This window comes from Amblyomma americanum, chromosome 7 (genome assembly GCF_052857255.1).
Source record: "Amblyomma americanum isolate KBUSLIRL-KWMA chromosome 7, ASM5285725v1, whole genome shotgun sequence".
NCBI classification, from domain to species: domain Eukaryota; kingdom Metazoa; phylum Arthropoda; class Arachnida; order Ixodida; family Ixodidae; genus Amblyomma; species Amblyomma americanum.
Window position 1 is genome coordinate 86,365,314 of NC_135503.1, and position 24,630 is coordinate 86,389,943.

Consider the following 24,630-nt stretch of genomic DNA (forward strand, 5'->3'; position numbering starts at 1 on the left):
GCGAAGGGGGGGGGGGGGGGGGGTAGTTCGTATACGGAACAGAAAAGGACGGTCAGGAGTGAGGGGTGCATTTAAGTGCATGCTGCGAAGAATGAGAGTGCAGTAAGAGTGAACACTTGAAACTCATTGCGAGTATAGCGCGTGCCGCAGCAACGACAATGACAGCGTGCAATTCACAGCACCCCAACACTCCCTCTTCCCTGCAGTTGTGGCAGTAGAAGTAGTAGAAAGTGGCTGCATGAAGAATGAAGAGCAAATAGCACTGGTCTATCTGCTGGCACAAACTGCAGGGCCGCTATCCCTACGGCCTGCAGGTAGAAGAGAAGATGGCAGAAAAGATTAGACGCGCTTCGCAGTCACCCGACCACTCCGAAGCAACAACGATGACTGCGTTAAAGCCAAGTGTTCCAAAGCATATGCAACCGTTAAAACAACGAGAACTGATGCACAAATTGCTGGCTAAACCAATTGGCGCAAGCGTGCTGTTCTCATTTCCATCCGAACGTCAGAGACAAATAAAAGAATACATCTCAGTCTGGCTAGATTGAAAGCTTGTCATTCCGATCGAAATTTTTCATTTCTACTGCGAACGGAGCTTTGATGAGCCAGCAAATTACGCACTAAGCGAATTACCGTAGCGACGAGTATATATAAAGAATCACAGTAACTCTTCCTGGTCGTGTAGTATAGTAGTATAAGTAGTAGTAGTAATATCAGTTAGGGCATAGCTAGGAGGTGGGGGAGAGAGAGATTTGGAGCTTCGGTGCATGTCGGTCTTCCCTGTTCCAGGATCCCGTTGGCCTCCGCCGCCGCCTTGGCCCTCGTCACCAGCATAAGCTGTGTGCTTGGGTCGGGGACATTCACGGGGGCCTCCCAAGTTACCTTGGGTAACAAAGGGCTTTTTTCACAGCCCCAGGTGACGTACGTCGTGACGTAGCCCCCACACAACACGCACAAAGGGGAAAAAAACAAAATGGAAAAATATATGGTGGCGTAAATTCTTCAATTCCGCCATGTAAACTTCTGGTATTATAGTTAATACAATTAATTACACCGTCCTAAAATCAAGAAGTAAACAATTAAAGTTTTGTTAATTGCGAACTTTTAGTTATTCTTTACCAAAGGTGTAAATATGTCTGCCTTGCAGTAAAATCCATTTGCACATGCGCCAAGGTATCTTTCACGGTTTTTCAAAGAAAAACCTGCATGCACAAAAAAGAAAGTGCTCAGCATGCGTACCTAGCAGAAAGAAAAACGTGAGCGGACAGCGGCAGGCCCATGACAAGGTGCTGTCCAATCTGTTGGCCGCACCAGATCTGTGGGTTTGCACGGGTGAAATTTCTTTTGAGAAGGATATGCGATAAAAACACCTTGCTTGCGATAGAGACAGTCTTGCGCTGATATACAGCGCAGGACTGTCCGTAAAATAGCGACTGTGCGCATGCGCAAAATTTGGTCTTCAGGCACGTTTTCGTCTCTTGAGGGAGACGTGACATGCCATAGGCTATGAGTTTGCCACACACAAAGTCCTTACCTTCCGTCCTTCATTCATAACTCGACGTTATGTTATGCGATAGCGTAGAAGCCACACCGGATCAATAAACTGGTTGCGACGATGCGGCGTCGTCCAGAAAAATCCTTGTTGGCTGGCAGAGTGTGACGGCACCAGTGACGTCACCAAAGCAGATAAATTCACTGGCTGGAGGGACATAATGTCACCTGACCGGAGAATGCCCATTGGCCGGCAGGAAGTGATGTCACCATACCAGGTTCACCACCTGCCAACCGTGGCAGATGGTGTACAGGAAAAACAGCCTGGGTCTCACGAGCACTGCCAGTCACTTCCGGCAAAGGCATAAACATCTTCAAATGCTATCGCATTGCTACCGAGGTATGGAAAGAAAAATGATGGTGTAACGTTACGAGACCGGAAGCAGGCAGAGTGGGTCAGAGAACAAAGAAGGGTTAATGACGACCTAGTCAAAACCAAGAGGAAGAAATGGGCTGGGGCAGGGCATGTAATGCGAAGGGAAGATAGCCGTTGGTATTTAAGGGTAGTGGATTCCAAGAGAAAGCAAGCGTAGCAGGGGGCGGCTGAAAGTTTGGTGGGCGGATGAGCTTATTAAGTTTGCGGGGATACAGTGGCTGCAGCTCGCACAGGTCAGGGTTAATTGGAGATATATGGGAGAGGCCTCTGCCCTGCAGTGGGCTTAGTCAGGCAGATGATGATGATGATTTGTGGCTAATGAAGCCCTTGTCTTGCATCAGCGAATGGGGTTGTGGAGATTGCGACGTGCGGCATCTTTTTTTTTTTCTACTTTCGTTATTGCAGCGGTCTCACAGAAATGAAAATTTTTGTGCACTATCAGTGTGCCCTGACCAAACGGCGTAAACTTTGGCGATAATATTAATGCAATGATCCAAGCACTGTAGGAAATAGCTATCCGTGCATTTTTAATTGCACAAATTCAAATGGAGCACCAATTTTTAGCAAAAACCATGCCGCTAGAGCGTTTTCGGCAACTAGGTATGTATTGCCAGAAATTTTTCCCCGGTCATGTATGGGCGAGCCACGGCTGGTTAGTTGTACACGTCGGCCCGAGGTTGTTTGTCAGTAGATGAAAAGTCTAAGGCCAATGTAAATCCCGACGCTTGGGTTAGGCTGGCAGCCAAGCTTGCTGGCGACATTCTTCGTCTGAGAACAGTAAAAGGAAGAACTGCTGCTTCGATTGGCACACATTTTGTACAGAACAATGAGGAGATACAGTTGTCATCAGGTTTTGCTCTTTTAAGGCAAAATAAAAAGCGGTACAATTCTGTTCAAAGCTTGGAGGTAACAAAATATATGTATCCGAAGAGTTTTCCTCACACACAGCACGACAAGGCGAAGCTCTCTGAATTTTCCATTCTTCCTGGCTCACTTAAATTTCAGCTAAAATATAATCAACTTGTAGTAAACAAGACTTGGTACATAAATAACGAAATCACTTTGACTGTTAAACAAGCAAACCTTCCACTTACTGTAGGACAGTCAGGCGATGAAGATATGGCAGGCCAAATGAATCCATCAAACACATCCACATCGTAGGTGTCCGCAAGGGGACGTGATCATTCTTCAACTACTGTACGTGCATCCACAATTTTTGGGGGGCATGCTTAACAAGTGTGACGTGCTTCATACCATTAGATATGCATAACTGTGATATCATTGCACTGAAGAAAACCTAGCTCCATTCTCAAGTAGAAGACCGCAAAATATTGAACAACACATCCCGCATCAACCCGCGTCTATCCCGCGCTTTGAGACGCACTGCTCCTTCTCATAAGCACCTTGGTAGAACATGCACATAAAACGACTAAGCAACAAAAAAGTGACTATTCCGTTCTGTCAAACACCGTTCTTGTGAGGAGCGATGGATAGCCTATAATGCTGCTAATTACACATACATATCCGCAGTAAAAAATGCGAGCTAACTTTCACCAAAATACCTTACCGTCACTGCTTACTAAAACCAAAAAACTGTTACCGCGTGCTGTCCATCCTATGAACAAAAATAACAACTTTTCGAGACTCTCGCAGTGCAACTTTACCTTCTGAAGCAATGAATCTTTTTTTTTTTTCGGTAACTTTGTCCTTTCAGCTGACCCAACATTTCCAGCCATGCCATTCCATGAATTTCAGCCTATAGGTCCAGCTGGATTGGAGCAACAGGAATCTTAACAAATTATTGATTTTCCGAAAGTGTCATATAGCCAGGGAATTGACTAAATTGTTGCTAAATTCCCAAAGAGCACAAAACTGTATAATTTTCTCATTTTGGCTAAGCTATACCAGCAATCTCTCGATGATAGTGTCTTCCGCTCAGAATGGAAGATCGGAAACGTTGTTCCAGTCCACAGATCAGGAATTAAAAACTCACCCTGCGATTTCCGCGCTACATCATTAACAAACATTCTGCGCAAAATACTTGCACGCACTCTACACAAACATTGTGAACTTTCTCGAAAGTAAGTTCTTTAGACAAGCACAGCATGGCATCCACAAGAACCTCTTTTGCGAAACGCAGCTAGGATCTTTATCTAATGAACTTCATATCATCCTCGACTGTCGATCGTTCCATTACCGATGGCGTTTTCTTTGATATTTCTAAAGCCTTCAGAAAAGTTTGTCATAAACTACTCCGTTTTAAACTAAGCAAACTGAACCTAGATAAGATTATAACTTAAATAGAACATTTCCTCTCTAACTGATAGCAGTTTGTCCCAGTTGACAGTTTTAACTACCTCCTAAGTGCCATCAATTCCGGTGTGCCACAAGGATTAGTTTTAGGTCCCCTAGAGTTCCTTATCTACACTAACAACGACTTAACCGAATGCTTGTCCTCAACACCCATTTATTCGCGGATGATTTTGTAGTCTTTCGCGAAATTAACGGCCAGAACTACGTCATCATTCTCCAAAATGACATTAACGCCATTTACAATTGATATAACCTCAGGTTCATCGAACTAAACATTTCCAAGTGTAAAGTAAAGCGTGCCTTCTGCACCTCTTCTACTCCGATCGCGTACTCTCCGTAACGTAACCCTGTAAACTGTTTCTTAATATTGTTACTTTGGTGTGTTCTACCGTAGCCTACAATATCTGCGCTGTAACTTTTCCACTGCCCTTGTGTCACTAAAGTTAATGGTGTACAAATCACTAATTCGTATTAAGTTTGAGTATGCCGCATCCATCTGGGACTCCAGCAGTGAAAATTTGATTTATTCCCTCACATTAGTGCAAAATAACTCCGTTAGATTTATTGTTCACAATTATAATCACATTGCTAGCGTAGCTTCAAGGAAATACTCAGTTCAGCTGACATCACTGACAACTTTAGCATGCTGCATAAATTTTCTGGACTCTATTTCAAAAACTCTTTGCAACCCCATTTTGCATAATGACACTCATATTCCCACCTTGTATATCTCTCCTCGCATTGATCACCCACAAACGCTTTTTGTCATACAAAAACTTCCCTTCAGTCATTCATTCCGCGTACTTCCCAGGACTGGGACTATCTTCCCGGACTGCTGACCTACATTTCAGAGTGCAGTTCTTAGGCGCCCATTCCCACACTCCGACCTATGGTAGCATGACCACGTGATATGACTATGACCACTGGGTACCAGACCTTGATAAAAGCCCTTGCTCTAGAGCTAAATAAAGTTATCCTATCCTATTTGGAATACTTTCAACCACCTGGGTATCTTTTACGTGCACTGACATCGCACAGCACATGGGCGCGCACTGACATCGCACAGCACATGGGCGCCTTTTTGTGTTTCGTCTCCATCGAAACGCGGCCGCCGCGGTCGAGTTCGAACCCGTGTACTCCTGCTCAGTAGACGAGTGCACTAACCAATAAGCCACTGTGGCGGGTCATGCATGCTGCCTCAAATACATATTTAGGGCGTCTCGTTTTCGGGTTTTATGTTTCCTGTAACTCGCGGAGGTAAAAATCGGGCGATATATTTTTCTGACCCCAAATTCAGGTGGATATGAGGCTATCCAGTTAAACTTCCGGAATTTTTGGTATTCTCAGGTCATTTTTTGCAATACAAGACAGTTTGTTTTAACAGTTCATTTTTCTGGTAGACATAAAATGCTCTAATTTTTGGTCACTAATTCAAAAACAGCATAGGAATCGCGTACTCCATTATAGATGCTTGCCAATTAAGATTTTTTTTCTGAATCTGTAACAAACATATCCTGGCAAACATTATTAATCTCCTACAGTGCAGTCCAGAGTCTCGCAAAGACCAGCCTGCCTTTATATGTACAATGCAAAAACATTCAACATCAAAGAGACTATTTTAAGTGAGGGCAGAAAGGTTTGGCTAGTTGGTTTTCATGCATCACAAAAAAAGAAATCGCATCACTGACATACTAGCACACATTCTTTGTCCTAGTCAGTAGCACTATTCTTGCGATGACTTCAAACACGCAAGGTCCTTGGATCAGGGTGTCATGTGGACAGCGCTTCATACAGACACTCCAATAAGACATCTTGTAGATAGCCATGTTTTGGCCTCTCGACCCTAAATCGTCCTTTTTGAACTTAAGATCAAATTCATCCGCCTCATCACCTAATTGATAGAAGAAATCCTCTGGAGTAAACACTAGATACCCATAAACTTTCTTGCTTTGTGAACTGGAAAATAAACATAGTCTTGAAGTCTCACTTTTGGGGAGAAATCGTGTTAAACTGATTTTAAGAAATCAGTTTGAGGTGCAAGAATCTGGTAAAATCAGGTTTCCTCGAAAACAAAGGGCTCTACATATATTTAACGCACGCTAAATAAAGATCGATACTTGGTGTTCATGCAAACTGCAACACTAATTTAAATGATGAAAACGGAAAGAAGAAATCCGTGCAGAAGACAAGATCATTCAATTGTGTGAGCACTTTATTGCTGCGATTTACAGTTAACAGCCAGCAAATGGCATTTTATAAGATGCTGTAACATACAGAATGATGCAGGACCTTGAATTAACGTGTAGTTTTCGGAGAGTAATTAGCCAGTACTTTTGTACGTTCCACCACACTCACCACTTTGTGCACACTGCACTTAGCTACATACAAAATTGCTTTGTTTAAAATTTCCCCAATCCTGGCATTTATGTAACTGCTGTCCCTTGTGAGAAACACAGAACTTTGGGTACAAACGCATGACATTTATGTTTCAAATTGACCAAAGGTCTCAAAGTTCAGTAACTGTGAACATTATTGATATAAAAAAGCAAATTCTAGTTGTCAGTGAACACACTGGCATGCAAAGAGTACACCTTAAGCACTTTGAATATAAACTTCCACGCTGAAAAACACATAGGTGTATATATCACCCTCCTGAAGTGCTGTCTACTTTTGTTGCACACAACACTAGCCTGATTTCTAAACCAAATTCTGATCAGGTGTAGCCACATGGCACTGACACACACAGGCTACCCATGAACCTTATACTGCAGTAAGACATTTCAAAAGCGAATTTGGTCTACAAAGATTACACTTTCGATGCATATAAACTGCAAACAAAACAGAGAAGACAGTCTTAATTACTTCCTGCACCTAAATACTAACTGAGCAGCATGTTTGTCTTCAACCTGTTCAGGTGGTGAACACATACGAGATGGCAATGAACAGAATCAAAGCATGACTCGTGTTTCAGTTGCCAACAAACTGCAACACGGCTGACAGAGTTTAAAACCAAAGGTTGATACAGTGTACAATACCGCAGTCGTCAACAATCTTCAGTACAGCTCACGAAAGTTTAAAATCTAAGGCTATAATACAAACCGGGTGCGATGTCTCACTCATCAACAAGCTGAAGAGCAGCTCCATGTTTGATACCTAAGGCTATATACAAAAGTATGTACAACATGTGGCCTCACTATGCACAGCTACAGTAAATCGCATAAATACAAAAACTAAAAGCAAGTGAAGGAGGGCACTCCGCACATCAAAGAACAAAAAAATAGGCACATGAAAGTTTCAAGCAAATAAATAATACTCATGAGCTGAAACTTCGCAACCATTGAGCGAATTTGAGCTACGGTACAAAACTAAACGCTGCCTGCGATATGTGTTATGGCCTGACTTTTGTAGAGCCAACATAACCCACAGCCGCTGAAATAACAACAAAAATAAACTATTACAGAGTTCCATGAACACTAAATAACCACTCAACAAATTATAAAATGGCAAGTTCCACCAACACAGGATCCTCAGTGTGATTCTCTTGATCCCTGAAACGCTGTCGATCGTATACAATTAATCGGCACACAGCCTGAACAGCCACACATATCTGAGGTTACACGAGAAAGAAAGAAAAAAGGATTTATGCGTGTGTATTGCTGTTTCAGGTAGTTTTCAACTTGCTACTGAGTGAAGGTTTAATGTGAGATGAACCGTTACTTGGCGTAAATGCACAACTTATTTTTTGGCCACAAACCACTGATTTACAAATATAACGTGGTAAACAAATGCATGCTCACACCAAGCAACTCTGAACAATGAAAGACAGCAACTGCTCCAGTAGTTACACATTAAGAGGACAAAAGTAGGCAGAGCATGGTAGTTGTTAAAAATAAGAAAAGCAGCAGAGATCTATTTCCTCATTGTCAGTGACCACTGATGCATTTAAAGAAAAGGGGTATGGAGAGGGTGAGGGACTGCCCCCTGAAGCAAAAACGTTGTGTTAATAACCACACTGCCTTTTTCTTTTTCTTTTCAAACAAGAAATGCTTAGTATATATGAAACTTGCAACTCTTCCCCCACCCCCTTTCACTTCGTCGCCCTTCACTCAATCTGGCAGTCAATCAAAAATCCACAGCTGCCAGTCACAGAGCAAAGCCCAGCCAAACGTAGAGAAACCCAGATCACCCGTCTTAAGGCATACCCCAATTGGCAATAGCCTAAAGCACGTGTCTTATGGCGTATCCCAACTGGCAATCTGGAGCAGCTCTCCAAATCTGCAAAGGTGCAAGGCACGCATTGCGGTCCAATCAGGACTCAGAATTTGAATCCAAATTGCCCCCTGAAACACACCCTTTGGTATGCGGAGCAAGGAAGCTTGCTCTCGATAGCCGATTAGGATATGCCATTAGTTACATTTCCATACACTGGACATGAAATTTTTTTTGAGTAATTTCACAGTTCCCCTGACCTGGCTACCTTTCAGCACAAGGATATCTCTTACATAAAACTTTGGTCTAAATGCTGAAAGATAGTGCCCCACTTTGTTTCCACTAAGAATGCTACACGATGATATCAATGTTCAACATTTCTTAAAAAATAAATGAAGATGGAAAGGTAAAAAGATCACCTCGCTTAAAAAGTGACAACTGTGTGGAGATGCAGCCGGCCAAAAAAAAAAAACGTCGGCAAAAAAAAAATCACACTAGGCCTGTCACTACCAGATCCGCTACCAAACTTCTCTTCGAGAGCATCACGAGTGTCACAGGACCTCCTCGTTTCTTTTTTGAGAAAGGTTAAAGAAAATGAAAGAATGCAGTACACAACACAAGAGATGCATGATGACTGCAAGGCCACTGGCTACCCAAGCAACCGCACCTACCAACCAGCTCAGCATTTACTAACAAGAGGTTCAGTATGTACACAGTATAAAACAAATGAGAAAGACTAAAACAAATACAGCTGCAACAGGTATGTCAAACCTCGCAAGCTCCCAACAACCCCCAAACATCACAGATCATCACACACAGCACATCTGCTGCTGTGCCTTCACGAACAAGGACTTGGGCACCTCCGTGAATTCTCTGCATTCGAGTCTCTGCGAGATGCTGAAAGACCCACAGTCAAGGCCACTTTGGTTCCTATGAGCACTGGGTGTATGTTGTCACCATGTTGCCGACTCTCTGGGTGACCGTCTTGCAATGACCGCCCCCTGGAAGACAAAAAAAAAAAAGGATCGTAATGAAGTCAGACAATCGCCGAGTTCACACTGCAATAGAAAGAATAGAACAGCCACAAAATCATAGCAGCCCAACCATAATTTTGCACCTCATACCGTAAAACAAAAAAGTAAGTCTAGTTCCCTAAGGAACAGATTGCATAACTCAGTGTATATCAATTACGATGGCAATCTATACCCCTCTCTGCAATGCCTTTACGTATGCAGTGCTCTTGCATGCAACTCCCATTATCAGACACATGTAAAATAAGAAATAAGCCAATGTGACGCAGTCACTATTCAACACCAAGGAACAATTTTGCTGAGCTGCATTTCTTGCTGAAAGGTTTGTGCCATCTGTTTTGAATAAGCAACATCCCCACAGTTCATGCATAAATATTCTTAGCCACCTCTTGAGTAAATGCTTCCACTGACATAAAACCTAAAGCAGTGGTTATACTATGTTCAACCTCACAGAAACGAAAAGCTTTACAAAAACATTTTCATGTGGCTTTGTATTGCACGTGACATTTCTCTTTTTCACTGGTAAAGGTGAGTCTTTGTTTACACCATTTAATGTGCATTTTCTTTGAGCAGTGATAGGTGCATCCTTGCCCATTGCATCAATCATGCTTTGATCTGTTGTGTGTTGTCAACCTTATACAGTAGTAGCTTGTCTGACCACAAAACTATTAGTACTACCACTGAGAAAATAAATATGCAAAAGTAACAACACCAAGGGTGCTGAAATCCAGTGTCATTACTCTCCCTAACATCTAACATCCACAAGGTAGTGGCTAGAGTACCAGTGCAGTTTTTTTTTCTTGTCTTAGCAAAAGAAGCAGAAAAACTTAGCATACAAAGGTCCAATATGTCACCTATATGAAAGCCAGATCGATGGAAACCTTTGCAATCAAAGTAGGATATTGAGAATTTTTTGTTTTAAATATTTATTCAAGCCTTGCTAGAGCTGATGCTCAGAGATCACTACGGAGCTTGTTTAACTCTCACTACCGCGCTATAGGCGACTGGGTGCATATGACCGATGCTTTGAAAAGCGGACACGCTTCGCCATCTAGGCTGTTTCTATGGAACCAAGTTCATAATTGCAGCTTTTGTTTTCAGTTTAGAACGTGAGGGGGTGCCGTGAACGGCCGCAGTAGCGTCAGCCAGCGAATATGACATCCGCATCGCCGTGCGCTCCTTAAAATCGAAATCCGACACTGAGCGCTTCGGCTGGTTTCGGTTCCGGTTTCTACGATGAAAGCAGTATAAGTCAGACAACGATGTACAAACGTCGGATTTCAGTTCCAACACCGAGACTCCGTCTCAGGGGCCTGGAACGTCAGCGCGTATTCGCACGTAAGTTTTGTTTTCGTTCGCTCTGTGTTTTCTGCGGTGCATGTGGTTTGTAACTGATGAGAGTGGATTATTTTTGTGCTTCAGGGCCTTCACAACATATGGCCAAGACAGTTTGCCAAAGCTAAAGGTCGCTTCGCGTTTTTTCAACCAAGACGACGGCCAGGTGTCCATGTCGGCGCATCGCTGGGGAGCGGCGTTCTGAGATTCGCTCGGCCTCTCGACTACTTCTTGATGTTCTTCATGGCGGAGGTGATGACAACTGTACGAAAACACTAATATGTATGCTTGGATGAAGTTTTTTGACAGGCAAACATATGCTCGGCGTGACGGCTCATGGGAAGAGGGGAATCCATTGGACAAGTTCATTGGAACCATCATAGACATAGGAATTGTTGACCTGCCACGACTATATCTCTATTGGAATACAGGAATCATCTATTCTGGCCTTTAGCCATCAAATAACATTTGCCCAAATCAGTTTTTCGCTTTGTTTGTTTCTCTGCATGTAGCGGACCCGGAGGATTCAGTGGTGGCTGCATCTATTGGCAAGACTTGGAAAGTGTCCTGGCTTTTGAACCACATCAGTGAAAGTTCATCGATCCTGATGTTCCAGAGCTTGCCCAAAACGCCAGATTTGGTCAGCTGGCTTTCAGGAAGCAGATTATTCAACAAATCTTAGAGTATGGATGAGGTAGAAGAAGTCCAAGCCCCCAATCCTCCCATAGAATCCATTCGTCACCAACCGAAAAAAAAAATGAAAAAGAAGGAACTGCAAGCTCTGCTTTCAGAGAACAAATCATGAACAAAGATCAAACATTATGTGCAACACCTGTCAAGTCTACCTCCGATTCACATCTTCACATGACTGCTTTTCACAGTGGCACCACAGTCATGACCACTGACTTGACCGGCTGTGAAAAGTGCAATAATTTTTCCTCAGAGCTGACACTTGGAGGAATGACAGCTATAAACATGTGAACCAGTTTGTATATTCCAGTTTTCCTCTACTCAAGGTCGCGCTTAGTGCAGCCGGTAATTATTGTTTTTCTGTATACTTTGTCCGTGTCTTTGCCACATTTGAATAATATATGTTCAAGTACTTTTGCACACACGACTCTGCTGTTTGTTTCATTCAGAAGTGTAACAAATAAGCTACAATTTCATGTGCTGCAATATGCGCTGGGTTTGTTACTTCTTGTGAAAAAAAAATTCTTTCAGTACACTCCAAATCCTTCATATTTCCACGGTAGTGAAAGAGTTAACAGTTGGAATTCTCACATACAAAGAGTTTGCATAATCAGCAGTTACCAACCTGAGCACAATGCAGACTCTTTCCTTCACAACAACTTGGAAGAAGCTCCCACACGCATACTCTAGCTTTTGCCAACACAGAAAGGCAATTCCAACATTTTACTGCTAACTTTATCTAGAAATGCATCTAGCTTTGGTAATTCAATCAAGTAGTAGGCAAAAAAATTACCATTACATCAGAGTCAAAATGAAGAACAGACAACATGACCAACAATCTTATTCTTTCCCCACAGTATCTGCCCCGTTATTTCTTCCTTTTGGGCAGACGACATCAGCTATGTTGGCTGACTAGAACTGCCTTTTATAGTGCAGTTAATAAACAACAGCAACTTCTTAATTCTGCAAGATTATCAGTGCAATTAACACCGACGACAAAACAGGCATTAAAATGGGATGCCACAGGAACATCTGAATGAAAACAAGCTATGAGCATACAAAGTTCCCTAAATCTGCCAATACAAAGGTCATCATATTTACAATGTTTCTGTAAATGACATTAGTTATCAGCAAAGAGTTGTTATGCATGTTTCCAATAGCCTTCGCCTGCTATCACAGTGTTATGGCCTTGCTCATAGAGATGAATTGTCATACAGAGGTCTGCGCCAACATTATCAACTTCCCATTCGACCCTTATAGTCGAATCTCAATATAACAAACATGGATATTACAAATTGTATGCTATATCGAATACTTCCAAAAATATTTTTAACACATGCAATTTTTACTTGATATATCAAACGGCATAGGCCGTAAAATGAGTTTATCTAACTCCCCAGTGCCCAGCGGTGCCCACTCGGATGGCAGGCAGCAGGCTTCGCCGTAACTACACAAGTGACTGGCGGTGCTGCCGCAACCGTTTGCGCCAAGGTTTGCGCTTTTATCTCACATTTGCCAGCAGCAACGCAGGAGTGCTGAAAGCGACGATAAGTTTCGTTCTGACATAGTTTTCCACGCGATGCAGCAGCAATGCAGAGAAGCCACCCTAGCTGACACTGGCCAGGTACCGTTGCATGATAGCGGTGCAAGGCAGAAAACCCAACCTGGCTGGCACTCAGATTTTTGCGGCCCCCATAATCGAAGCAAATGCTTTTGAAATGGCACTAAAGCTTCGGAAAAGGCTTCTCTAGTAAAGGTCGCCCGAGTTGCTGTCCCTCCTGCGACTAAACTATGCTGCTCTTGCGTGCGTTTTCTGCTAAATGTTAATATTCAGAATTTCGGCTACATTGAACTATTTTACAGTTTTTTACCTGTTCGCTACAGTTCAAACTTGATTAACGAAACCTGATTTTAAGAGTTCCTGATCTAACAAACAATTTTTTATTCCCCTGCACGTACCCTTAGGGTTCAATGTTCTCAAAAACCCGAAATAATGAAACAAATGACCACAAAACCCAATTTAACGAAGTTTTTCCATTAAGAAATGAGCAAAAACGGGTGATTTCTCACTTATTTGCCCCGATATCTCGCATTTCGTTGGCAGGGAAAGTAACATCTCAAGGCACCCAAGTCAAGCCCCTGGTTTCGTTTTGACAAGGCTGCAAGCTGCGCTGCTGCATGGAACATAGACTCAGCAATCGCTGGTGCTTCCCACACTGGCGTCAAATCCGTTTTACCAGATGGCGCTTTCATGCACAAGTGACTCTGGCTGCCTTCATGCACTTTTTATATGCACAAATGTGGGTATCGGCAAATACGATGCCGCGGTAGCTCTTGGGTGCAGCTACGTTACAATTTTAGTTTTCGAAGACTGCAAAAATGCCTTCCTCGATTTTAAGAATTTCCTGATTTAACAAAATATTGCGTCGCTACTTTTCACTTTGCTGAATCGAGTTTTAACTGTATACCACAGTTCGACTGTAATCCTTGAAGCACCGAGCTTTGCCACCCAGTCAACCCTCGAACAAGCAAGCGACCCCATAGGAGCCCAACACAACTCACCACTGCTCCGCTGGTGAAACACGTTGGCGTGGTGGTTCTGGGCGTGGCGTGCAAAATGTGACCGCGCAAAGGAGTCGCCGCCACCAAACACTTCCCCAAAGGGCATGCCGCCCTGCATCCAATCTTCACCACGATCGTCGTCGAAGTCTGAGAACAGGTCGTCCATGTTGAACGCGTTGCCGAAGAAGGAGCGCTGGTGCTGGTGTCCCTTGCCAAAGTCAGGGCGAGGGCCGCCCTGCTGGTGGAAGTGTCCGCCCCTGGCGTGCTGCTGCTGGTGGAAGTTGAAGGCGTCGTCGAAGTGCCGGAAGAAGTCGTGCATGTCAAAGTCGTGGAAATGCGACCTGCCCCCTTCGCCACCACTGCCACCCTGTGAGAAGGCCTGGCTACCAAAGTTGTCATATTGCTTGCGCTTTTCAGGGTCGGACAGCACCTCGTAGGCTGCTCGGGTCATGGAAGAAAATGGGGCAAGACTGGCCATCAGCGCAAGGTTCCACAACTCTTCAAAAACTACAGACACGACTGATCATCAAGAAAAAGCACTACGCATAAAGACACCCCATAAAAGAAAATGAAAAAGCATAAGTCATGCACAAACAGCAGCTTGAGCAGCCAGCCTCACAGCAGAGACAGGAAAATTTAGATCAGTGGTATCAAACTCAGCTTCCCTCATTATCCACATACAGTCGACGACCGAAAATTCAGACATGCTTGACTATTCAGACTTTTTCGCGCCACTGCGACATGGCCCATAGAGCCAATGTATAAGAGCGCCTAAAATTTCGGATGCACCGCAATTGACTGCTCGATTTTTCGGACGTCGTTTGCATTCGCCGCCAGTACCCAAGCCGCCATATAATGCGTACAGTGGGATCTCATTAATTCAAACTGCAGGAGAGATGAAAACTTGATCAAAGAAAACAAAATTCAAGCTTAAAGGGTGCCTCTTAACTTGCGATGCTGAAATTCTGCGCGAGTCGGCACACTGCGCCCGCGTGGTTTCGAATTCGTACTGTTCTTGAATGTGTTCCGCCGCACGAACTTGAACAGTAGTCAGAGTTCGCGGAACTCATCTGTGCCGAGTCTTTCGTCCTGAATAGGAAAAGAGGCAGCAGCAAAGCGTGTGAGAGGCGTATGGCTTCACGGAGACGGCGAGCGCTGGAGGAAATGGTGGTGCATTTCAAAGTGAGGTCAGCGTACTTGCGGCAAAACTCACCGAAACCATGACTTTTCTATCACAAAACTGTAAACAACTGGCGTTTTGATGACAGGCAAGACGCCTCTCATTATACGCAAGCCACCGCAGAGTGATATCGCCAGATACGATGCAGATTTTGGCTCTAGTAGCTAGGCCTAATGACGAAGGCCAACGCCGATGCACCACTTGCTTCGGCTGTTTCTCAGTTCTTATTGTTTCGCCATCATTGCGTTCTTGTTCCGGGCCCATCGTGCTGCGGGCACAGTGCAGTTCCCGCAGCGGCGTGTTCGTTTTCCCATTTAGACTTCGTCCCAACCCGTGCGTTCATCGGCGACAAGCCGAGGGCAGCACAGCCAGGCCGAACTCGTGAAAGCAGCCGCCGCCCGTCGTCTGTGCACACTTCGCGTGGCAAAATTTAGTCATGATGAGCTTTAGAATGTATGCGATACAACTGACCCCTTCCTCCGGCATGCTGATAATAAGTTGTAATTTTTTCAGTGAAATTTGATTTTCCAGACTGCCTGATTTTTCGGTCGTTTTCACGGTCCCAAGAGAGTCAGAAAAATCGGCCGTTGACTGTACACAGACTTTTGGCTCCCACGGGCCAGTAGTGGAAAGGGGAGAAAAGAAACAAACAGGGGTCCATGTATAAACTACAATGCAGAGTGTGAGCAGAAGTTGTTAAATTAAAGTTCAAACACACACGCACACAAAAATAAACAAAGGCGAATAAGTTCAAAGCTCCTGCAAAAAGGGCCACTCACCAATATAAAATCTGTCTTTTTCACAGCTGTGTTTTCCAGCCGAATTCAAGGTTCCTAAGACTTTATTTAAAAAAACTAACCATTGACATGAACCACGTGTGCCACGTGTTTGAGACCCCTCATGTATAGGCTGTGAGCCACGTGAGCCATGTGTTTGAGCCTTGCGAGCCACGTGTTTGAGACCCCTCATGTATAGGCTGCATTTTACAGAGACATGGTGTCCCACAGATTTCTGAAAGCCACAAATCAATATGGGAACACCACAGTCTTCTTTGCGCACGATACGTCCCTAGAGTGATCTACAAGGTCCTGCTAAACACTAACAATGTGCACGACTATTTGTGAGAGCACGAGCCAAGTATTGAACAGGACAATGAACTGGTTAATCAGGTGCAGACTATGCTTCAGTGGAATCAAGACTCATTAAAGCATATTAAGGAGACACATGAATGAGCAATAATGGAAGTGTATCCAGTAGATTAAAAGGTCAAGGTTTGCATGACTTTCACATCAATCAGAAATATCTTTGGTTTCCAACTGTCAACTGATGTGTGATAAATGACACCTTTCCTTGATCTTTCTGCCAGCAAATGCCAATGTTGATGCGAGGCACGCATCCAGTGGCATTCGTAGTCTAGTAAAGCAATCTAATCCCACGGCTCCACGAAAGTGACATTCACCGAATACAATGTTCTCCCTTCTAATAGTAGCTGTCCCAGAAAAGGAGTCCTAGATTTAAAAACATAGGTTTTCTTTGACAGCCACCATTGGGCAAACACCAGAGGGCATACAGAACAGCATAGGCAATTTTAAACAATGTGGAAACAAGTAAACGATGTTAAAGGTCTCGTGGATGATGTGAGAGCAAAGGTTAAAAGTTTATTCATATATTTAAAAAACAGGAAAAACTTAAGCCAGAAAGTAAAAGGAAACTACCATAATGCCATTGCGGGAAATATACAAGCACAGTCGCAGCATTAGTTCGTTCAGCCCCTCACACTGAAAAGACATGCTAGCAATTAAAGTTATCTATCCAGGCATCAACCACTGTCCCTACACAGATATAAGGGGGGGCAGCTACTATTCTGTATCTAGGGCAGGACCAGCCAGATAAATAAGGAGGTTAGCTACTATATTACAGGATCCAACTGTATGATATTATACTATTAAACAACTCAGAGGCATCAAATTTTCTTGCACTTATAGTTTTGCCTTGTGATTAACTTCTTGTTTCAGTAACAAGAAAAGTTTTAACAAATGACTCTTTTCTTGTCGTGGAGGAGTTGTGTGTGGCGGTCATATGTGTGGACGGAGCTTCAATGCAGACTCAGGCTGCATCCAGCCATATGATCATATACTTCGGCCCCAAGTTGTAACCGAATATAATATCGTCTACGTGTCTCACCCTGTGCAATCTGCTTGAACTTCTCCTCGGCATCGGGCTCCTTGTTCTTGTCCGGGTGGTACTTGAGGGCCAACTTGCGAAAGGCCTTCTTGATCTCCTTGTCAGTGGCCGAGCGCTTCACTCCGAGCAGCTCGTAGTAGTCGGCCTCCTCCTTGGCCAACACCAGCATGGGCGCACACCACGTTAGCAGGAGCACGGGCCACCACCTCATGGTAAAAATATGCAGCACAAAGCCCTGCAGAGCAGCAGGCACGTGGAGAAAAATGTTCAAAGCTCCCTTTGTAGCCACTCACATCACTCAAGAACATGCTTATATGTAAGTACTCCCTTGAAAAAAAAAATGGCTCATCTAGTCTAACTTTTTGATTTCTCGATTTAATTATTTTTTTTGTCATAACCCACGAGCCTTCATCTGTCTCACAACAAAAAAATTATAGTGAAATATGCAGCACAAATTTAGAAAATTATTTTTTTTTGTGTGTGGTCGTCAAAAATTGTGCGCAAATCGCGCTTTTGATGGTCCCGGCACATCAGGAATTCAGCGGGTCTCCGACAACGGAACACCACCATCTTAGCATCACCATGAAGAAGAGAGATCAGAATATCGGAGCTTCCATTAGTCGCAATGCCTTATTCTTCTGACCAAAAGCAAACGCATACGAGTCAATAAACAATAAACTCTGATTTTGATTTTGTCTGCTTTCCATTTTTCTGTGATTGCTATCACTTTTCCCTTTTTCATTTCGTGAGAAACCATAGAATGATTGCTTCTTTTTGGAGAATGAACCTCAAGACTTTGAGGAGTACAATAAAGCTCTTGATTTTTCCACGTACACGTGTAATATTTTTAAAGGTTACTTTTGTAAGAAACGTTTCCTTGTAAATATGCATGCTGGAGTTTAACTTTCATTTCCATTAGTACTGGGCACGTAAAAAAAAACTAGTAGTAGCTTTATAGCACAAAAGAGGGCTTTGTGAATAAGCTGACATAAAAAACTTGGGAACTTTCTGCCTAAATGCCCTAGGGATGGGTTTACAAGGCAGTTAATTGCAATTACTCAACTATACAAGCTACCTCAAGGTAAAACGCAGTTCTGATATCAGCAGAAAAAGTTACATAACCTGTGCTAAATTTGGTTATATTTCGTGCATAAATAACGTAAACAGTTCTAATTGCCACATTACCCCTCAAGGTATGAGACCACTTTTAAAAAGCCATATTTTTGATAAAAATCAATTTCATATTTTCTTTCATCAAAATGCAGATTCATTCCTGACGAAACTGAAACAAAAATTTCTAGTTAACACCGTTACAAAGTTACAGCTGTAGTTGCAACTCCCTGCACATCAGAAAGATGTAATTTTAGAATGAAACAATTCCTTTTTTTTTTCCTGCCAGTTAAATGTAACTCGTGTGACATGAGGACCAAAAAAAACTCCCTGATCAATTTTTCGAAGTGAATGGTGCTGTAGCATGGCCTCAAGGATCCATGTAAAAAGGAATAACTGTTTGACATGTTTGCAGTCTCCGTGTGAAATTGGCTGGTGACAGCGATATACGTACTCCATTTCTTGGTGTTTTTCTAGGTTATAACACTAAGTGTTACTGAAACTAACCTGTTTAGAAAGCAGTAATCAACTGATACAGGCCAACTTCAATCTGTGCCCATGTCCCTTTATTTGAAAATGTCGTCTAAACACCGCAAGCTATTCACAATTTTTACATTTATTACTACATTGACTATGTTTGGAGGTGTCTTCGTCCCTCACACAGATTTGCTGATCGTAAACATAAATGCAAACAGATTACTAGATACATGTAGCAGTAGTAATCGTGTTTAAGCAGCTGAGCAATGATTGAGACCATGACACGCAAACTACATAGGGATGTCAATTTGGGTACTACTTGCACATAGTAAGATTTGAACCCTATTCACATGGGCCTCGCACAAACTGAATGACAAAAGCTGCCAAAGAGCACCTAGTAAGTGTGCTGGTCACTGATCACAACCAGCACATGTGCGAGTAGTCATGCACAAACTGGCAGTGTGCTTTTTTGTACAACACAACAAGGGCAACCTGTCACGGCAAGTTTGCTGATATTGAAAACAAATCACTCAGAAATTAATTATTCGGTTGTTATGTACCAAAATGTCACCCAGTAATCCCCTATCCCTAGTTAGGTGCCAAAGAAAGGGTTTCGATTTTCAAAATTAAGAGCTCAGAGAAAGAACTTGTATATTTAAACATAACGTAAGTTTCAGAATGCTAACTTAAACCTAGACTATGCCAGCCAAGCAAAGCAGACAATCATGCAAAACAGGTACAGCAGCATAGTATCATGGAATAGGGGAACTTAAGGTATCAGTAGGGTGTACGTGCAAGAGGCCTACAATCTTTTAAACAAAGCAAAGCAAACAGGAAATTCCGGTTCCTCTATGCTAACAGCAGGAAAGCAAATGAGCAACCTCACGAGATGGAACACATCGTGCCACCGGTGGGAACTGATCAGTCCCCACTGTTGGACTGTCCGAGACTCACTAAAAACAGCGGTGCAAAGATTCATTTTTCTCATTGGTCTGCTTTATAAATGGATGCCTTTCGTGACAGAAGGAGAAAAAGAGTGAGATAAGAAACTGAAAGTATGCATGTAGAAGGATGGTGAGTGCCTGGAGATCACAGACTCTTCCTGCCAAAGTGTCATTGTCTTAAAAGATTATAGACGCCAAATTTTTTCTACCATGTTTTCTTCTTTCAAACGATGCGTTTGACATTGGTATACATGCAGCACCCAGTGGTATTCGCCTACGACCACTAAATTGATTTTCTTATTGACACTGCTTCAATTTCATCAACCGAACAATGGCTGTGACGTTAGTCGAACTTTAGGTCACGTGAAGCACAAAAAAAAAATGGCAATATAGCTGCCGCTACACCGTTTGTTGCAGTTCTAGCTCTTGAAGCAGTCTGGTTTAAGTGCGGTAGTGAGTTAAAACTAAGTATCAGAGTTTACACTGAAGTTTTTCCGTAAAGTTCAACTACATGTCACAGCCATCGTTCGGCTGATGAAACCAAAACAGCACGAGAGTAGAAATTCAATTATAAATTATTTACCAGTTGTAGGTGAACACCACATGGTTATCCCCATGCTGGTGTCCAACGCATCATTTGAAAAAAGAAAATGCGCAATAAAATTAGGTGTTTATATATAGTCCTTTCATTGCAAAAATGAAAGCCGGAAAGCACTCTTTCCGACAGCAAGTATTCTTAGCCCCAATCACAGAGTGGGCGGCTGATAAAGTGCCACACCTATAAGCAGACTCTGCACGTTTTCCTGCCTGGTCAACAACGAAAGAACACGGCCCACTTCTTCGGGAGATGACCCATTTATAGCCCCATGGGGCTGCGACTAAGTTTGCTAGGGCCGCAACAAGTAAGAGCGGGTCATCAAGCAAGGAATCACGTGAAAAGTGAAATTCTATCCACAGCTTAATTGTCCCGGGCTCCTGTATCACTCCACTGGCCAATCACCCAGTCAGCCTTTTAATATTTGACTGTATCAAACAAGCCCGAGGAATAAAAACTCTTGAGCTTATAACTTCATCTTCTGATTAGCGACCAACATTCTACTTTTTGTTATTAAGGAATTCTGTTCGGCAGTCCTGAATGTGGGCGAAACTTCACTGCAGACTTTTGAGTTGCATATATGATTGCAATATTTGAATTGTATATCTGATTATAATGTCAGACAGCTGCCTCTAGACTCCAATGGCAAATGTCGTTTCATATTTTATGATTTACCATTTTTCATCGCATGCCACTGGTTATAACCAGTGTTCACTGCCTCTTGCCCATCTAAACAATTTTGCTGTTACTGTACTATGTGTTCACTGTGAAGAGAAATACTGTCAGTTGTTCACCCGCACAAGTAGCCTTGCACAGGTAAAATCAGCAAAAAGAGTGCATTATCGGGAACTAAAAGAAATAGCAATATATATATAAAGGCAAGAGAATGATAAATTTATGTGCTAACTGTGCAATTTGCTGTGCATGAAAAAAATTCAGATTTGCATCATGCACCAAAAGATGAAAAATTTAGGCTTGTGCTCAATGCATGCTTAAAAAGCCAGCAGAATCAATAACTGCTTGCCACTATTGTAAACAGGTGATGCAGCATAGAGCGCATTAAGAAAACATTCATTAAAGCCTGCATTGATGCCCAAAATTAATCCTCCTACGAGGAGCTAGCAAACAATGATGCCACAGCTGTCCTGAACCCCAAAACAAGCCAGCTGCGTTTATATTTCACAAACATGTCCACCAATCCTTCAAACGAGCTTCTGCGATACACACACCGAAAGTGAAAAATGCAGCATTGTAAAACGACTGAGAAACGGCTGGAGCTCTGTCACGAAGCAGATTGATGAATAGGCCGCATCGATCGTAAGCCGCAATTTAGCAACAGGCTGAAAACAGACAGCTGAGCAAAAAAAAAAATTTATTATATCATATCGACCACAGATTTGCGCGCCAAACCACCGCCAAGATGCAGGCCTGCGGTGCACCGATGAGTTATCAGCTGGGAGACGGTTGGAAAACAGCTGTAACGTAATTTCCACAGAGCAGGAGCGCAGCACGCGCAGATATGACAAAAAAAAAAAAAAAGCTGCGCCCGTTCGGAATGTGAGCAACGGTATTTCAGGATAGCACACGCAGTCCTGAACAAGTGTCATACGATACTTGTTCCTTTCTGCCTTTTCCGGTACGGCAGCTCTCAGCGTTCCGTTGTTTATCCGTTCCGCGGTCACATTTCTCTACAGTCGCCGCCAGCGTACCCAACACGGTCGACAGCTGACGTGTTACTCCAAAATTCTGAGCATACGCGGAAGTAATTTAGACCGAGGCGACTCGCGCATTACAAGCGTATACCGACAGCGAAACTATAACGAGCTCGCACGCAAGCTTTCGGAGAAACGTGCGCACAATCAAAATAGGCGCGCTCATCTCACCTTCACAGAATAGCGATCAAACAGCCGGGACACACGTCGGAGACAGTCGCTGAATGCAAAACAGTGCGGGCGGCAAGTACAGGTATTCCCAGCACGACCGTCAGTCGGAATGTGAGCAAACCCCGCACAAGGCACAAGTAGAAGCGAACCAAGAGCTGCGCCGCTGCGCTGATTTTGAGACGGGACACGAAGTCTTTTCCCATTGGCCTGCGCCTCGGCCGAGAGAAAGAGGCGAGGGAGAGAGAAATATAGGCCGGCGCGGCTTTTCTCGAAATACACACAAGCAAAGCCAGGCGCGGTCAGTGTGTTGTCCACGTCTCTCAAGATTTTTTCGGGCCAGTCGAGCGGGTCGGACCGGTGGTCGGTCCACGCAATCTACTACACACTACACAGCGCGCACGCCTTCGTGACAGTCACGAGGTGGTGGTTGGGATGCGATTCTGTCGCTAGCAGGTACGAAGTCGCGTTTGAAAAGGCAGTCGTAGCGTTACGTTCACTCACCGGGAATGCCGGAGAATGTCAACGAGTTACGCGGCTTGTTGGACGAAAGCAGTCGTGTCGAAAGTTAACTGACCGTGGACGCAGCAACCAGCAGGCTTTTCGCTGCCATGATTGTTGTTTATCGACTGATCTCAGTGGCGATGACGTTTCTTTAGCCATTGTCATAGAAGAAGTTTTGTTTATCACTCGAGGTACGAAGATTAAAATGTTTTGCAAGGACAGAAACACCCAGCACGAGCTCGCGGAAGATCTTAAGTGTATTTCCATAATATGGCTGGGAGTTTTATCAATGAAATAATAATGACCAACCAAGAAAGGCCCGTTTTAGGATCACGGACCACGATCCGAAAATAACTATCGTAATTACCGCGGGGTCACGTTTGCTACGTACATGACTTTCAATCCCGTGCATTCCTTCCCCCCCCCCCTTTCCTTTTTTCACCTTATGCCTCATGGCACACTTCTCGAATAAAAAAAAAAAGACTAGCGACTCTAGTTTGCTCCTCTAACCACTCGCAGACTGCAGTTGCATCGCAGAGCAATGCGCGCCGTGGCCGAAGGCACAGCATAGCTAATAAGCCGGCGCCGATGATGCGTTAACTTCATGCATGCCGAAGATAACCGAGGACGCACGGAGCAATTAGGAGCGCTCTAATTAGTTGCGTGTTGAGCATCCAAGGCCGCTGAACGTGTAGTTACGCGTTGTGTACGGTCTGGTGGTCAAGGCCGGCAGCCACCGCGGCGGCTCGGGTTTTTTTCGTTCTCGATCCATGACGTGAGTGCGAAAACCGACAAGTCGGTAGATTATCTGGACTTGAACGAGAGGAGGTATACAGCGTAGCGTAGCCTTGATAAAGTGTACACTTTAGCTCGGCTGCTGACCCGAAAGACGCGGGTTCGATCCCGGCCGCGGCGGTCGCATTTCGATGGAGGTGAAATGCTAGAGGCCTGTGTACTGTGCGATATATTTCAGTGCACGTTAAGTAACCCCAGGTGGTCGACATTATCCGGAGCCCTCCACAACGGCGTCCCTCATAGCCTGAGCCGCTCTGGGACGTATGCACCCTATAGTATAAAGCAAAGCGAAAAAAACCTCACTGTTGATTTTCCTCTGCTGACAGCTTATTTTGGGTAGTGAACGGACGACAAAAACGAAACAATAGACGTTTTTAGCGTACCGGAGACGTATACCGGTTTACCGGACCCCTCCCGCGCATGCGCAGAGGCATTGTTGGGGTGAGGGGAGCCACTGCGCATGCACAGCCGGCGTCCGGTAAACCGGTATAGACCTCCTGCATGTTTGTAAACAAACGAGGTGGCGCTGCAGTCGCTAGCGAGCTCGTGGTAGGCAAAAGGTCGGGGAGTGGCGTCGCAGATAGGTGTTGAGCGCGGGTTTTCAAGGCTTGTAGGCGCGTTTCCAGTTTCTGCGAATCATAGCAATGGTCGATGCTTCCAACTTAGTAATTTGTTGAAGTACACGAGCTCCGTTGGCCACGTGCGGCCTATAAAGAGAAATAGTTTGCCACTGTATTGTATATATGGTTAGTAGTAAACATGTAGAAAGCGTTCCTGCCGTTTATTTATGCGCTAGACATTGAGTAAAACAAGTTTTGACACTCTGCACTAGTGTCACTGCACTAGTTTTGCACTCTGCACTAGGACAATAGTGAGGGGAAGCGCTGGCCTTGT

The 24,630-nt window shown here is 43.9% G+C and overlaps 1 protein-coding gene across 2 annotated transcripts; it reads right to left on the minus strand.

The window, feature by feature from the left end:
• Positions 1-6,434: 6,434 nt before the first annotated feature.
• Positions 6,435-23,074, minus strand: LOC144099373 (dnaJ homolog subfamily B member 9-like). Of its 2 annotated transcripts, none has more exons than XM_077632609.1 (4): positions 22,441-23,074; positions 17,432-17,666; positions 14,068-14,505; positions 6,435-9,450 (listed from the first exon to the last, which is right to left on the minus strand). In XM_077632609.1, exons 2-4 carry the CDS (start codon positions 17,640-17,642, stop codon positions 9,380-9,382), a joined length of 720 nt encoding a protein of 239 aa, XP_077488735.1. In that variant the 5' UTR covers positions 17,643-17,666; positions 22,441-23,074; the 3' UTR covers positions 6,435-9,379. The 2 variants fall into 2 exon arrangements, with proteins under 2 accessions (XP_077488735.1, XP_077488734.1); XM_077632608.1 differs by having other exon boundaries at positions 22,942-23,068.
• Positions 23,075-24,630: the final 1,556 nt, after the last annotated feature.